This window comes from Microcaecilia unicolor, chromosome 1, assembly GCF_901765095.1.
Source record: "Microcaecilia unicolor chromosome 1, aMicUni1.1, whole genome shotgun sequence".
Taxonomy (NCBI): Eukaryota; Metazoa; Chordata; class Amphibia; order Gymnophiona; family Siphonopidae; genus Microcaecilia; species Microcaecilia unicolor.
In genome coordinates, this window is record NC_044031.1 from 123,539,369 (window position 1) to 123,554,233 (window position 14,865).

Consider the following 14,865-nt stretch of genomic DNA (forward strand, 5'->3'; position numbering starts at 1 on the left):
ATTGGGACAATTAGACCTCAACATTTCCATTTTAGGGAAGAACTGGAGAAGCTGGATTTTGGCGAGTCCAAGCCTCAGAGGTTACCAAAGGAAAGGTCTAAAAGAGGATTGAACGCAGGTGCAAGAAAGCCTCTTATTTTGTAAGGCACCCAGGTATCGACCAGGCTAGGTAGCTGCTCAGTGGCTTAGATTTCCAGACAGATGTTTGTCCTTTGAGTACATGGGAGAGCAAGTACCACAAGTTAGAAGGTTCTGCACCAATAAAGGTATCTAATAATGGGCAGGAGGTCCCTTCCTCACATAAGTAGAGGGCTGGCTATTGTTTCATTGTGATGTGGCCCTGGATCATATCAGACTACTGGGGACTTGTGCTACGCTTCCCATCGCCTCACAGTTTTTTTTATACTTCTCCCTGTTCAGCCCCAGCAAAGGGGACAGTTATATAGAACACCCTGGAGAACCTGCAGTATTTGGATGTAGTAGTCGCTGTAGCCAAACAGCAGCAGTTCAGATGTCTCCAACTCAATTTGCTTCTAAAAAAAGGGAAGTTCTTATCTCTCACACCTCAAGGGTGCAATTTTAGGTCTGCACATTCAAATTCCACATGGAAATGTTGAGATCTAATTGTGCCGATTCACCAGGGACAGTTTCTAATGTCCTTGGACTCCAAGGCCATGTACCTCCTCTCTCTACTCTAAAACGATCAGAGGTTCCTAAGATTTTTGGTGGCTGTTTCAAGCTAGACCTTGCCCTTTAGTTGTCACAGCACCTTTCCCAAAGTAACTATCATTGTGGCAGGGGCCTTATAGGTGCACCAAACTTCCTTCCTTGTACATCTGGACAATTGGCTCTACAGAGCAAGTCTTAGCCAGAGAGCAGGTGTTTGCAATCCTTTAGCTAGCTGGGGGATCAAGAGAGGAACTTGGAGCTTTCCCAGTGTTGGCAATACCTGGGATGTCTGTTTCACTTTGGAAAGGAAAGGTATTTTTAACTGAGCAGGTGCTTCAGTACCCAAGCTAAGAACCCTCTTGACAAGAAGCATGCCTTGGGAACAAAGCTACATATAAGCCCAGGGATCCAATAGTGGGCTGGTCCCATGGGGTTGGGCAGAGGTCTTTGGCTGGGGCATTGGTTGGTGTGGACACAGAGCTATGAATTCCATCTTCTGTGGACATTACAGACCAGTCAGTTTAATTGCATGGTGGAGGCCCCAGAAGACTGGACCTTGGTAAACCCCAGCTTGGTAGTGGTGACAATGCACCCCAGTCTGTGTCAGGTCCACATGGTTCAGGGTCAATAGATGTTATATCAGCAGGAAAGGATGGCTACTTAGATAGCCTTGCAACCTGTGAGCCTGTGATTTCAGACAAGGCTGGGGTGAAGGCCTATGTTAACTACTGGTGGAGGCATGAAAAGTACAGAGGTGATTCAAGGGGCCTCTTGGTTCCAGTGTGCAAAGCCCACCTCAAGGCACTGTTGGTAGAATGCATTGCAGGTAGACTGTTTCTGCAGGCACTTCAGGATCCAGGGGAATTGGTGCTCTCCATCCTCAAGGCTTGATGAGGCCTTGCAATTCTTCTATAACTGGAGTGAGTGAGCTTCAGTAGGCTAGATCCTCCACTACAGCGGTTAACGGTTGATGTGTTCTGCATTTTCCCCATGACCTTTCCTAGGGTGTCTTCAGTGGTTTGTTGTGCTTCCTGATTTGTCGTATTGGAGGGGCCAAGCTGGCATAGACATACACATTAAATGGGCCTGAACAGGATCAAGGTGGGAAAAGATCTGAGGCTTTCATGGGGGGGGGGGGGGGGGGGGGGGGGGTGGCCTCCTGGTTCTCAGGGACTCATCCTGTTGGAAATTTAGTCTCGCTTTGGTTTTTTTTTAGCCTGGTCCTTGGGAGGGCTTGTTTGAAGCAGTTACAGGTGAGGAACAGATCTACTGCTGTAGCATATACAAGCTTGGAGGTTTTTTTTTTGGCTCCAGGCATAGAGAGACAGGTTCCTTTATACTGTGGGTGTCAGTAGCACTCCTATTTATTCTACATGAGGGCCTCATAGAGGACCTGATCGTCAGCTGTTGAAGAGTTCCGATGACTGCACTAACTTATTTAGGGGTTAGCTGGAGCTCCACCCTTGGACTCAACAGCCTCATGTAGTCTGATTCTGACAGAAATCTTACCTTTGATCCCTGGTGCATCCGATTGTTCCAACATGGAATTTTAATTGACTGTTCTTAGCTTTGGGCATCCTCCCTTTTGAACCACTTTAAAGAGGATCCTAGAAGCATCTTACTCTCAGGATGATGCTTCATGTAGCTTTTGTTCAGCTAGAAATTGAGAACATCTGTTATGTCGAGTCTTCTTTTTGCATTTTATGGAAACAAGAACCTCCAAACAAAACAGCTTATTTCTTCACAAGGGAGTTCTGTCCGTCATTTCACATATAAAATTATGGGAAACAGTATATCACATGACAATTCATCTTCCTCAACTACCTAAAAAAATTACAGACAGATATCCAATCTTTATTAAAGTCACAGTGTAACAATATCTTACTTCATTTTAACTTTACCCATTAAACCCCTTACCTTAAAAAAAAAAAAAAATCAACTTTTGATATCCCTTGAACTCAATGTCTTAATTATTCCTGAAAAACAACTTCTTCTACTCACTGCATATCAGTCTTAGTATCTTCTAACATTAAATACTTATCTTGTTGGTATAAATTAATCTGAAGTCTTCTTCCGACTTTGAGTTAAAGGTCTCTTAGAAAGATGAAGTCTCTTCTATCCAAAAAGACAAATTGTTCACTAACTCAATTGTCCACAGAACTATCTCCTTGTTCAACTTGTGCTAAATCTTAACCCACTGTATCAGCATCAGCTATTCACTCCCACACCGTCCATTTCAAGTTACTAGCACAAAGCTGGTAGTTTTGCAAGAACCAGCTTTGTGCTAGCGACGAGATGTACGTTGTGAGACTGAATATCTGATGCTGATAGAAGATGGTTAATATTTAGCACAAGTTGAACAAGGAGATGGTTCCCTTGGACAAGTGGACAATTGAGTTACTTGGACAATTTGTATTTTCTGGATGGAAGAGACATCTTTCCAGGGGACCTCTGACTCTTCTTTGAGACTCAAAATGAAGACTTCAGATTAAATTATACCAACAAGGTAAGTATTTCATGTTTAGAAAATACTAAGACTGATATGCATTGAGTAGAAGTAGTTTCTCAGGAATAATTAAGACAGACATCACTGAGTCCAAGGGATATGAGTAGATTTTTTTTATGTAAGGGGTTTTATGGGTAAAGTTAAAATTAAGATAGATATTGTTACACTGTGACTTTGTTAATTTAATAAAGATTGGATAACATTCTCATATATATTTTTAGTCATCACACATAGTCAGACTCCCCCCCTCCTTTCCTAGGGAGGTTTATGGGGAGGATTCTGGGGCTCTCTGTGTTCTGGATAGGAACAGGGCACTGTTCCATTGTTTAGAGATGACCTTCGATTTCAGAGATTGGATTGTCTGTCCAGTTTGGAGACACTAGGGCAGAACAGGCTGCTACAAAATCCACTATTGTGTGATGGCTTAAGGATGCGGTTCCTCAGCCAAGGTTTCAGAAGGTTTGTAGTCTTTGAGAGGATGTATATGTATTTGTCCCCAGCTTGGTGGCTTCTTGAGGACAGTTGGTCTCTTCATAATAGATTTCTAAGGCAGCAATATGGTCATCATTACATTTGTTTTTGTAGCACTTTAGGTTACATATACTTGTGAGAGAGGAAGCAGATTGTTGGGACAGGGATACTTAGAGCTAAGGTTGGCAAATCCCACCCAGTGTGAAGGACAAATCTGATGGATAATAAGGAATGAAAAATTTGGACTTACCTACTATTTTTCTTTTGTTTAGCCCTACTAGACCAATCCAGAGTCTCTCTCTGGTTTATGCTGTAGTCTGATTTTCTCTTTTTCATATTTGCATACTGTCACAATAAGAAAGAAGCCTATAAGGATGCTGGATTTTGGTGTGGGAATTCTTTTGTCTGGACAGACTGAGGCTCTTCTAGTCTCCCTCCCTGAGTTGGGGTTGATCTCAAGAGGTAGTATACATATGCTTTGTTACAGAAAATAGTATATAGGGCACAGCTCACAAGTGTTTGTTCTTTATTTTCATCTGTAGTAAAGAGACATAATTCATTCTTTCTGGATTGGGCTAGCAGGACTCAAGGAAAGGCACGTCCAAATTTTCCATGATAGGGGAAAAAAAAAACTAAACAAATTTAAAATTCTTAAAATTGACCACCTTAAGACTTTTGATTTGCAGAGGCATATTTTGCTGTGCCATGCCACACAAAACCAATACACTAGAGAAACGCACCTGCCTAACTATGATCGTTTCTCTTAGAAAATGTAGGAAAATATATACTCCTACTTATATGCCCTGAAAACATTGAATATAGATAGATGTAGTTTGTTATTCTTAACACTGTTCTGCATGTAAACATAATGACTGGTGAAGATACAGAATAGCAAGAGGATTGTAGCAGCTACTATTCATTGAATATTCATAAGGCCATGTGGGCAGGCCCCCCTCTTTGTCTAGCAAGGCTAGGATGCCCAAGACTTTCAAGGACATAGTGCTGATATTTTTCCTTGTGATTACTACAATCAAATACATAGAGCCGTTTGCACTTTCATGATCCAGCCATGCACCTGAAAAGAAAAACTCTTCTTTTGCTGAGTTCTAAAACCTTATTTACAAATAAGATCTTTTCATCAGCAGCAACACATTTTCATAGGAAAAGAAAAAAATGAAGTTTTTTTTTTTTGCACAAATACTGAATAGTTTCTAACCTGCAAGTACAAGGCTCCATTACATCATCTTAAGACTCATCAGCTTTGAGCAGGGAGAGAAAGGAAATACAAACACCCAAGTGTAACTGGTGCTATGAGTGCAATAGAAAATATGCAATCAGGGAGGCAGCATGAATAGAATGCCTGCACTCTACAAGCTACTGATCTAAAAATCAGTCTAAGTTACTGGACTGCTTATACAGAAACTTTTATGCAAACAAAATGCAGTAGCTAATCCAGCACATTATTTCCCCCACAGTTACATAAAGAATTCAAGAATTTCCCTCCCCCCTCCCTTATCCTTTGATAATATGGTACCCTTAGAATTTTCTCCCTCCCCCAACACAATATTGATGCTATGTGAATAAGTCAATACACACCATTTGGTTCCTTCATTCAGTTGCATTGACGAACATACACCACCACTTAAAAATGGAAATGCAGCCATTCTTCCCTGGATCTACAGTTTTTCACGCAATATCAACTACTGCAGTCAAGAGGCAGGAGATATACTTTATGTTCAACAGCAAGATGAAGTCCTGCTGATTTTGTTTTCTTGCTTGCAAGTGTAAAAAAAGGAATGTGTTGTCTATGCCTCACGAATGAGGGTGAATTTAGGACCATTCCATTCCATCCCACAATGGATGGACAATATAAAGGTTAGATATTTTTCTTCCATTATTTTTCAGGTTCAACAAATGAAATTTCAGTATCATTAAGTTGTGCTTGTGTTTTGTCTAAGCAGCAATTCCCACAATACTTAAGTATGGTCCCAATCCGATGCCTGCAGAGCTTAAGAAATCCAGAAGACTCTTACTGTAACACCAGACCAACCTAAGGAAAAAAGAGAAACCATATTGCTACTGTAAGAACAAAAACCACACACAAGAAAATAAATTATTTAAAAATAATATTCTACATCTACATAAGTCGTCATCTGTGTCCAGGTTCAATAATTCAGAACACAGGGCCAATTCATTTCCTCAAGTGCTTAAAAAAATGAACTAAACAAACCTGAAAATCTTTAATTCTTCCTTATTTCTAAGCTGATCTCCTATAACTCTCACCTGGGAGCAGACCTTTTCAGACTAGTTGCACTAATTGTGAGCAACAGAGATCCAATTCAGTCACGTTGTACAAATATGGATAAATCACAATCAAGGTAATTTAAAACATTTTAACAAAGTAGAGCTTGGATATTTAAGTAATGAAGATTTTTATCAAGGATTCCTCCTCCTCTCCCAATTTTTGTGCTCAATGTTATATCAGGTCATGTGTTTTCACACGACAGGGAAAATTCTTTTTGTACTCAAAAGATACAGCACTACTGTTATCTTTATGTAATCCTCCTTTATAATGGGGAATACTAAGTGTCAGAATGGAGGACTCTCCACAGTGCCGTAGCGAGGGTGCCTGACACTCGGGGCGGGTCGCCACTGCACCCCCCCCCCCAGGTGCAGGGCACTGCGCACCCCCCCACCCCAAAAATGCACCCTTACCTTGCAGCAGAGGGCAGGTGGGAGGGCCGATCCGCCCCCAGTGCACGTCACTGGGAGCTGCGTCGGCTCTGCTGCTTCCCTGCTTTCTCTGCCCCGGAACAGGAAGTAACCTGTTCCGGGGCAGAAAGAGCAGGGAACCAGTGAGCCGACACCCCCCCAGCGGCGTGCACCCGGGGCGGACCGCCCCACCTTCCTACGCCACTGACTCTCCAGAGTTTTCTGAGGGGAGGATTCTGAGTTGTGGGTGGTAAAGGATCCAGCTCAAGGGGTTCCTGATTAAGTTGCAGAGGGAAATGTTCCTGATTGCTGAGTGACAAGTGTGGGAGGAGTTAGGAGCTAATAAATGTTGATGGGGAGTGCACGACGTCTTTGGTTGCCTGTACCCCTAATGGACCAGAGGGGGAGTTCTGGATGATTTCAAGAAACCAAGGCTGACCAAATAGGTGGTTTCTGCTAATTCAATCTTTAACCGTAAGAGGAGGCGTGTTCAAGCTGGGAAATAGGGGATCCCAGCCTGGGAGCAGGAACAGTGAAGAACTGTATGCAGCCAAAGGTGGTAGTCTAGAGAGGTACTCCTTTGGAGGACAGAAGTGGAGAGACAGGAAGGTTTGTTCAAAAAGAAGATCTGCTTGCTGCATTGTTTCACCCAGAAGGAATGGGTATAGACAGGAGGAGCTGTAAATATGTACATACTATAGGATTATAAATTGCTTTTGAACAAGATACACCATTATCCCTAAGGATGCTGGGCTCGATGGACCCTTGGTCTTTTCCCAGTGTGGCATTACTTATGTACTTATGGCTTTGGATTTATAGTTTGCATATCACATCAAGCTGTATTACAAACTGAATGTTTGTTTCAAAGAGGATTTGAACTGCCTGTTGAAGAATCCAGTAGTTTAAGTTGGCATAAAATAACATCCTTCGTGTGGAGTATATTTCTTGGAAGTTAAAGTGAAACCGTTGCTCCCGGACTGATCGAGAGTACATAAGCAAGCCAGACTTAACATGCTATGGCCTACCTAAGTCCGGTCCCCGCCTGCAACCCCAGCTCATGCGATTGAGACCAGACACCGAGTGAGAGTGTTGGTGGGCAATAGGTTTGTTTCTGGCCTGGGTAGAGCAGAGTGAGCTGGTTAGTGAGACCTAGGTTACATTTAGATGCAAAAGTATACATATTTTTCTTCTGATGAAGATGGTGACTCATGTTAATATTTACCTTCCTTACCTCTCCTTTCTTTCCCTCTGCCTCATTTTTTTTTTTTTTTTTACCTTTCAGTACCTGAGTTTATTTACTCTTCATCTGTCTATGGATTTTTCTTTCCTGAAGATTTTGTTCCTTCTGTCTGTCCTATGTTCATTTTGCCTCTCATGTATGAGGAACATGTTAAGACACATTGCTCATGCATACCCTATACCAGGGGTTCCCAAACTTTTTCGGTTCATGGCACTCCCCCGGTCAAATGGGTCTCCCCCCCCCCCCGGTCTCCCGTTCCTTTTAGCCCCCTCCTCTCACACAGCACACTTTTCACAAATCTAGCATTGCTCCTACCTTCCTTCCTGCAGGTCCAGGATTGCTGCCGCTTCCTTCTTCTCCTGCCGCTGCTGCAGTGCTTGCAGCTTACATTTTCGGGCCATCTGTGATTCACACAGGCACTCCGGTGCTTTTCCAGTCTTCCGTGTCAGGCTCCCTCTGATGAAACTTTCTGTTGCAAGGGCCGGACACGGCACAGGGAAGACCCCACAATGCCTGTGTGAATCACGGATGCCTGAAAATGTAAGCTGCAAGCACTGCAGCAGCGGTGGGGGAAGAAGCAGGAAGCAGCAGATGCTGTACCTGTGGGAAGCAAAAGTAGGGAGTAACATAATAGATGATGGCAAAAAAAGACCTGCACGGTCCATCCAGTCTGCCCAACAAGATAAACTCATATGTGCTGCTTTTTGTGTATACTTTGATTTGTACCTGTTCTCTTCAGGGCACAGACCGTATAAGTGTGCCCAGCACCATCCCCGCCTCCCACCACCGGCTCTGGCACAGACCGTATAAGTCTGCCCAGCACTATCCACGCCTCCCTACCACCAGCCCCGCCTCCCACCACCGGCTCTACCACCCAATCTCAGCTAAGCTCCTGAGGATCCATTCCTTCTGAACAGGATTCCTTTATGTTTATCCCACGCATGTTTGAATTCCGTTACCGTTTTCTTTTCCACCACCTCCCACGGGAGGGCATTCCAAGCATCCACTACTCTCTCCGTGAAAAAATACTTCCTGACATTTTTCTTGAGTCTGCCCCCCTTCAATCTCATTTCATGACCTCTTGTTCTACTGCCTTCACATCTCCGGAAAAGGTTCGTTTGCGGATTAATACCTTTCAAATATTTGAACCTCTTTATCATATCACCCCTGTAAAGGAGCTAATGTGGAGTGGAGGAGTGGCCTAGTGGTTAGAGCACTGGTCTTGCAATCCAGAGGTGGTCGGTTCAAATCCCACTGCTGCTTCTTGTGATCTTGGGCAAGTCACTTAACCCTCCATTGCCTTAGGTACAAACTTAGATTGTGAGCCCTCCTGAGAAATATCCAGAATACCTGAATGTAACTCACCTTGAGCTACTACTGAAAAAGGTGTGCGCAAATTCTAAATAAATAAATAATAAAGTAATGTGGGATTTTTAACATGAAGTTGCCTTATTAGGGCAGTAGACATTAGCACAGCCCATGCTAATATCTATCTCATGGTAAACTCCACCTTCGCTGCTTAATGCAGCTTAGTAAAAAGGGTCCTTATATCAAGTATACATCATTTTAAGATGTTTATATTTGTTAGATCTGCATTAAATATGTTTTATTTGCATTAAACAATTTTTAAAAAAACTATTTTGATAAAACTGATTTTAAGTAGCACTCCTCTTATTTTCTGATATAAAATCTTTTTTCCATTCAAAATAAAATGGGGAAAGCTTTCATGGTCAACTGTGATCAGAAGGGTAAGCCACCATTCTAACAGGTTTGTATCCAGGGGCTTTCCTGAGATTTCGTTGTGGCACACAGTTTAGTAACCACTGCCCTATACCTTGCTAACCAGAACTTAGTATAAAAATCACAAGAATAAAGGTATGCATACTTTTACTTGCATACTTTACTGGGGGAAGAGGGGGATGTGACTTATTTAGCAAGGTATGGAAAAGCATTTAGGAACATCCGAACAGCAGTATCCTCCTCACAGCACCTCTTCTGACTAAGTATTTTGTATACCTTAGAAGCAATGGCAAACAGGTAAACTAATTTTCGATTATGGTTCTTAAGGTTTTTGGAGATTCACTGGTTCTTTTTCACTTACCTTTTCAGATTCCATACCCGGACACCTCCAGTTGTAAAAATAATACTGCAAGTTGCCATCTCCTATACCAAACTTGAGTTTTTCCAGGAACGTTTTGTTCTCCATCAAATCTAGTGCATTGAACACATCAAATCCTTTCTGTCAACAACAAAACATTTGTTAATTCATCGTATAATTCAAAGCAGACACTGCTATCTCTATCATGCTCTGCATTAGATTCATAATCACAATTACCCTTTCTTCCCTAAGAAACACCCCCCCTTATTGTTAATTACACTGCACTTGCTTTTGTTTAGAGACATTAGGTCTCCTACAGTATTTCCCAACCTTTCCAAGTTCAAAGCATACCTACATAGTCATAATCAATGTGCAGCACATCAAATTCCATGAAGCAGGAAGTGGACATGGGAGAGGACTCATGGCCAAAAAAAAATCAAACCAATCTAGAGAAACACTGAAAGCCCACCAGAGGCTAGAAGGATAAAGGAGGAGGTGATCTGTGCAAAGTCTGCGTTGTACAAAGCAGGTCCCAGTTATCTGAGCCCTACATACTGCCTGTTAATTCTCATTGTCTGGGGCTTAAGCTCTACCTAGGAACAGGTGCCCCTGCACGTTAACAGCCCCATCACTTGCAACTCTCTGTGTTCTGGGGTGCTGACAGCAGAACCCATGTACTGTTCTGAACCTGAGCCATCACCTGAATCAAATCTGAAAAAACACTGGTTGAGAAGCACAGTCCTATTACTAGCTGTAAGTTTTCATCTCTGACAAGTTACGTTATAGAAGAGGATTTATAACCCACCAACTCCCTCATATGAGATTCAAGGTGAGATGTAAACTAAATAACACTGATACAATCATCAGGAATACCAGAAAAAGAAATACAAACAAAAAAATTAAAAGATATATCATCTACCAAACCCTCCTCTAGAAGGCTCCAAAGGCAAACAGCTAAAAAACAGAAGAGTGTGAAAAGACTGCCTTAAATCTAACATGCTTTGCATATGGAAAAGCCAAGGCAAGATGATTACAAGTCTGAGAAGTTGAACTAGTGTTCAAAACATTAATTATAAGTTCTCAGAGCAGGCTCCATGTAATAGTTTAAATACAAAACACAACACTTTAAAAGAGATCCTTGCTTGAACCGGCAACCAGTGCAGCTCAGTCAACAAAGGAGAAACATGATCAAACTTGGACCTATAGAAAATCAATCTAGTGGCAGAGTTCTGAATCAGCTGGAGCTCAGAAATATACTTTGCTGCCATCCCTAAATACAGAGGGTTACCATAGTCCAGTAAAACTAAAACAGACAATTAAGTAAAAAAAAAACCATTTGTGAAATATAACATTATCAGTAATATAATAGCTTTTAGCATATTTTGTTATAATGTCTATAAATAAAGGAAAACTGCAGCATTTACAATCAGTTGCTGAAGAGATGATTGTCCCCAAGGCTGGGGGCAAAGTTCTCAGTCTGTGCTGGATCACCAGTATTACACAGCTAAAAGAAGGGACATTTCTTGAAAGACTGTTTGAGTTAAGAGCAGTAGATATTTTGAATGCCTCCAGCTGTTTTACATAATGAAGACACTTTAAATGATGCCTGGAGTTTCATAGCTGGGGAACAGTTCTCTTTTTTTCTCAAAGCGAATGCTACATACCTGTAGAAGGTATTCTCCGAGGACAGCAGGCTGATTGTTCTCACTGATGGGTGACGTCCACGGCAGCCCCTCCAATCGGAAACTTCACTAGCAAAGGCCTTTGCTAGTCCTCGCGCGCTCATGCGCGGCCGTCTTCCCGCCCGAACCGGCTCGTGTTCGTCAGTCCCATATGTAGCAAAACAAAGCAAGGGAAGACACAACTCCAAAGGGGAGGCGGGCGGGTTTGTGTGAACAATCAGCCTGCTGTCCTTGGAGAATACCTTCTACAGGTATGTAGCATTCGCTTTCTCCGAGGACAAGCAGGCTGCTTGTTCTCACTGATGGGGTATCCCTAGCCCCCAGGCTCACTCAAAACAACAACCATGGTCAATTGGGCCTCGCAACGGCAAGGACATAACTGAGATTGACCTAAAAAATTTACCAACTAACTGAGAGTGCAGCCTGGAACAGAACAAACAGGGCCCTCGGGGGGTGGAGTTGGATCCTAAAGCCCAAACAGGTTCTGAAGAACTGACTGCCCGAACCGACTGTCGCGTCGGGTATCCTGCTGCAGGCAGTAATGAGATGTGAATGTGTGGACAGATGACCACGTCGCAGCTTTGCAAATTTCTTCAATAGAGGCTGACTTCAAGTGGGCTACCGACGCAGCCATGGCTCTAACATTATGAGCCGTGACATGACCCTCAAGAGCCAGCCCCGCCTGGGCGTAAGTGAAGGAAATGCAATCTGCTAGCCAATTGGAGATGGTGCGTTTCCCCACAGCCACTCCCCTCCTATTGGGATCAAAAGAAACAAACAATTGGGCGGACTGTCTGTTGGGCTGTGTCCGCTCCAGATAGAAGGCCAATGCTCTCTTGCAGTCCAATGTGTGCAGCTGACGTTCAGCAGGGCAGGAATGAGGACGGGGAAAGAATGTTGGCAAGACAATTGACTGGTTCAGATGGAACTCCGACACAACCTTTGGCAAGAACTTAGGGTGAGTGCGGAGGACTACTCTGTTATGATGAAATTTGGTGTAAGGGGCCTGGGCTACCAGGGCCTGAAGCTCACTGACTCTACGAGCTGAAGTAACTGCCACCAAGAAAATGACCTTCCAGGTCAAGTACTTCAGATGGCAGGAATTCAGTGGCTCAAAAGGAGGTTTCATCAGCTGGGTGAGAACGACATTGAGATCCCATGACACTGTAGGAGGCTTGACAGGGGGCTTTGACAAAAGCAAACCTCTCATGAAGCGAACAACTAAAGGCTGTCCTGAGATCGGCTTACCTTCCACACGGTAATGGTATGCACTGATTGCACTAAGGTGAACCCTTACAGAGTTGGTCTTGAGACCAGACTCAGACAAGTGCAGAAGGTATTCAAGCAGGGTCTGTGTAGGACAAGAGCGAGGATCTAGGGCCTTGCTGTCACACCAGATGGCAAACCTCCTCCACAGGAAGAAGTAACTCCTCTTAGTGGAATCTTTCCTGGAAGCAAGCAAGATGCGGGAGACACCCTCTGACAGACCCAAAGAGGCAAAGTCTACGCTCTCAACATCCAGGCCGTGAGAGCCAGGGACCGGAGGTTGAGATGCAGAAGCGCCCCTTCGTCCTGTGTGATGAGGGTCGGAAAACACTCCAATCTCCACGGTTCTTCGGAGGACAACTCCAGAAGAAGAGGGAACCAGATCTGACGCGGCCAAAAAGGAGCAATCAGAATCATGGTGCCTCGATCTTGCTTGAGTTTCAACAAAGTCTTCCCCACCAGAGGTATGGGAGGATAAGCATACAGCAGACCCTCCCCCCAGTCCAGGAGGAAGGCATCCGATGCCAATCTGCCGTGGGCCTGAAGCCTGGAACAGAACTGAGGGACTTTGTGGTTGGCTCGAGATGCGAAGAGGTCTACCAAGGGGGTGCCCCACACCTGGAAGATCTGTCGCACTACACGGGAATTGAGCGACCACTCGTGAGGTTGCATAATCCTGCTCAACCTGTTGGCCAGACTGTTGTTTACGCCTGCCAGATATGTGGCTTGGAGCACCATGCCGTGACGGCGAGCCCAGAGCCACATGCTGACGGCTTCCTGACACAGGGGGCGAGATCCGGTGCCCCCCTGCTTGTTGACGTAGTACATGGCAACCTGGTTGTCTGTCTGAATTTGGATAATTTGGTGGGACAGCCGATCTCTGAAAGCCTTCAGAGCGTTCCAGATCGCTCGCAACTCCAGAAGATTGATCTGCAGATCGCGTTCCTGGAGGGACCAGCTTCCTTGGGTGTGAAGCCCATCGACATGAGCTCCCCACCCCAAGAGAGACGCATCCGTGGTCAGCACTTTTAGAGGCTGAGGAATTTGGAAGGGACATCCCAGAGTCAGATTGGACCAAATCGTCCACCAATACAGGGATTCGAGAAAACTCGTGGACAGGTGGATTACGTCTTCTAGATCCCCAGCAGCCTGGAACCACTGGGAAGCTAGGGTCCATTGAGCAGATCTCATTTGAAGGCGGGCCATGGGAGTCACATGGACTGTGGAGGCCATGTGGCCTAGCAATCTCAACATCTGCCGAGCTGTGATCTGCTGGGACGCTCGCACCCGCGAGACGAGGGACAACAAGTTGTTGGCTCTCGTCTCTGGGAGATAGGCGCGAGCCGTCCGAGAATCCAGCAGAGCTCCTATGAATTCGAGTCTCTGCACTGGGAGAAGATGGGACTTTGGATAATTTATCACAAACCCCAGTAGCTCCAGGAGGCGAATAGTCATCTGCATGGACTGCAGGGCTCCTGCCTCGGATGTGTTCTTCACCAGCCAATCGTCGAGATATGGGAACACGTGCATCCCCAGCCTGCGAAGTGCCGCTGCTACTACAGCCAAGCACTTTGTGAACACCCTGGGCGCAGAGGCGAGCCCAAAGGGTAGCACACAGTACTGGAAGTGACGTGTGCCCAGCTGAAATCGCAGATACTGTCTGTGAGCTGGCAGTATCGGGATGTGTGTGTAGGCATCCTTCAAGTCCAGAGAGCATAGCCAATTGTTTTCCTGAATCATGGGAAGGAGGGTGCCCAGGGAAAGCATCCTGAACTTTTCTTTGACCAGATATTTGTTCAGGGCCCTTAGGTCTAGGATGGGACGCATCCCCCCTGTTTTCTTTTCCACAAGGAAGTACCTGGAATAGAATCCCAGCCCTTCTTGCCCGGATGGCACGGGCTCGACCGCATTGGCGCTGAGAAGGGCGGAGAGTTCCTCTGCAAGTACCTGCTTGTGCTGGAAGCTGTAAGACTGAGCTCCTGGTGGACAATTTGGAGGTTTTGAGGCCAAATTGAGGGTGTATCCTTGCCGGACTATTTGGAGAACCCACTGATCGGAGGTTATGAGAGGCCACCTTTGGTGAAAAGCTTTCAACCTCCCTCCGACTGGCAGGTCGCCCGGCACTGACACTTGGATGTCGGCTATGCTCTGCTGGAGCCAGTCAAAAGCTCGTCCCTTGCTTTTGCTGGGGAGCCGAGGGGCCTTGCTGAGGCGCACGCTG

General features: G+C 44.8%; 1 protein-coding gene across 2 annotated transcripts in view; it reads right to left on the reverse strand.

Annotated features, from left to right (window-relative positions):
- Positions 1 to 1,842: 1,842 nt before the first annotated feature.
- NMT2 (N-myristoyltransferase 2) overlaps positions 1,843 to 14,865 on the reverse strand; it is a 114,055-nt gene continuing 101,032 nt past the window's right edge. The window contains exons 11-12 of one of the 2 annotated variants that reach the window (XM_030199932.1): positions 9,700 to 9,837; positions 1,843 to 5,696 (exon numbers count right to left, since the gene is read on the reverse strand). In XM_030199932.1, coding sequence (XP_030055792.1) covers positions 5,676 to 5,696; positions 9,700 to 9,837 — 159 coding nt within the window. In that variant the 3' untranslated portion in view covers positions 1,843 to 5,675. Of the gene's footprint in view, positions 5,697 to 9,699; positions 9,838 to 14,865 lie in introns of those variants that run through there. The other variant, XM_030199941.1, reaches the window with a different exon arrangement.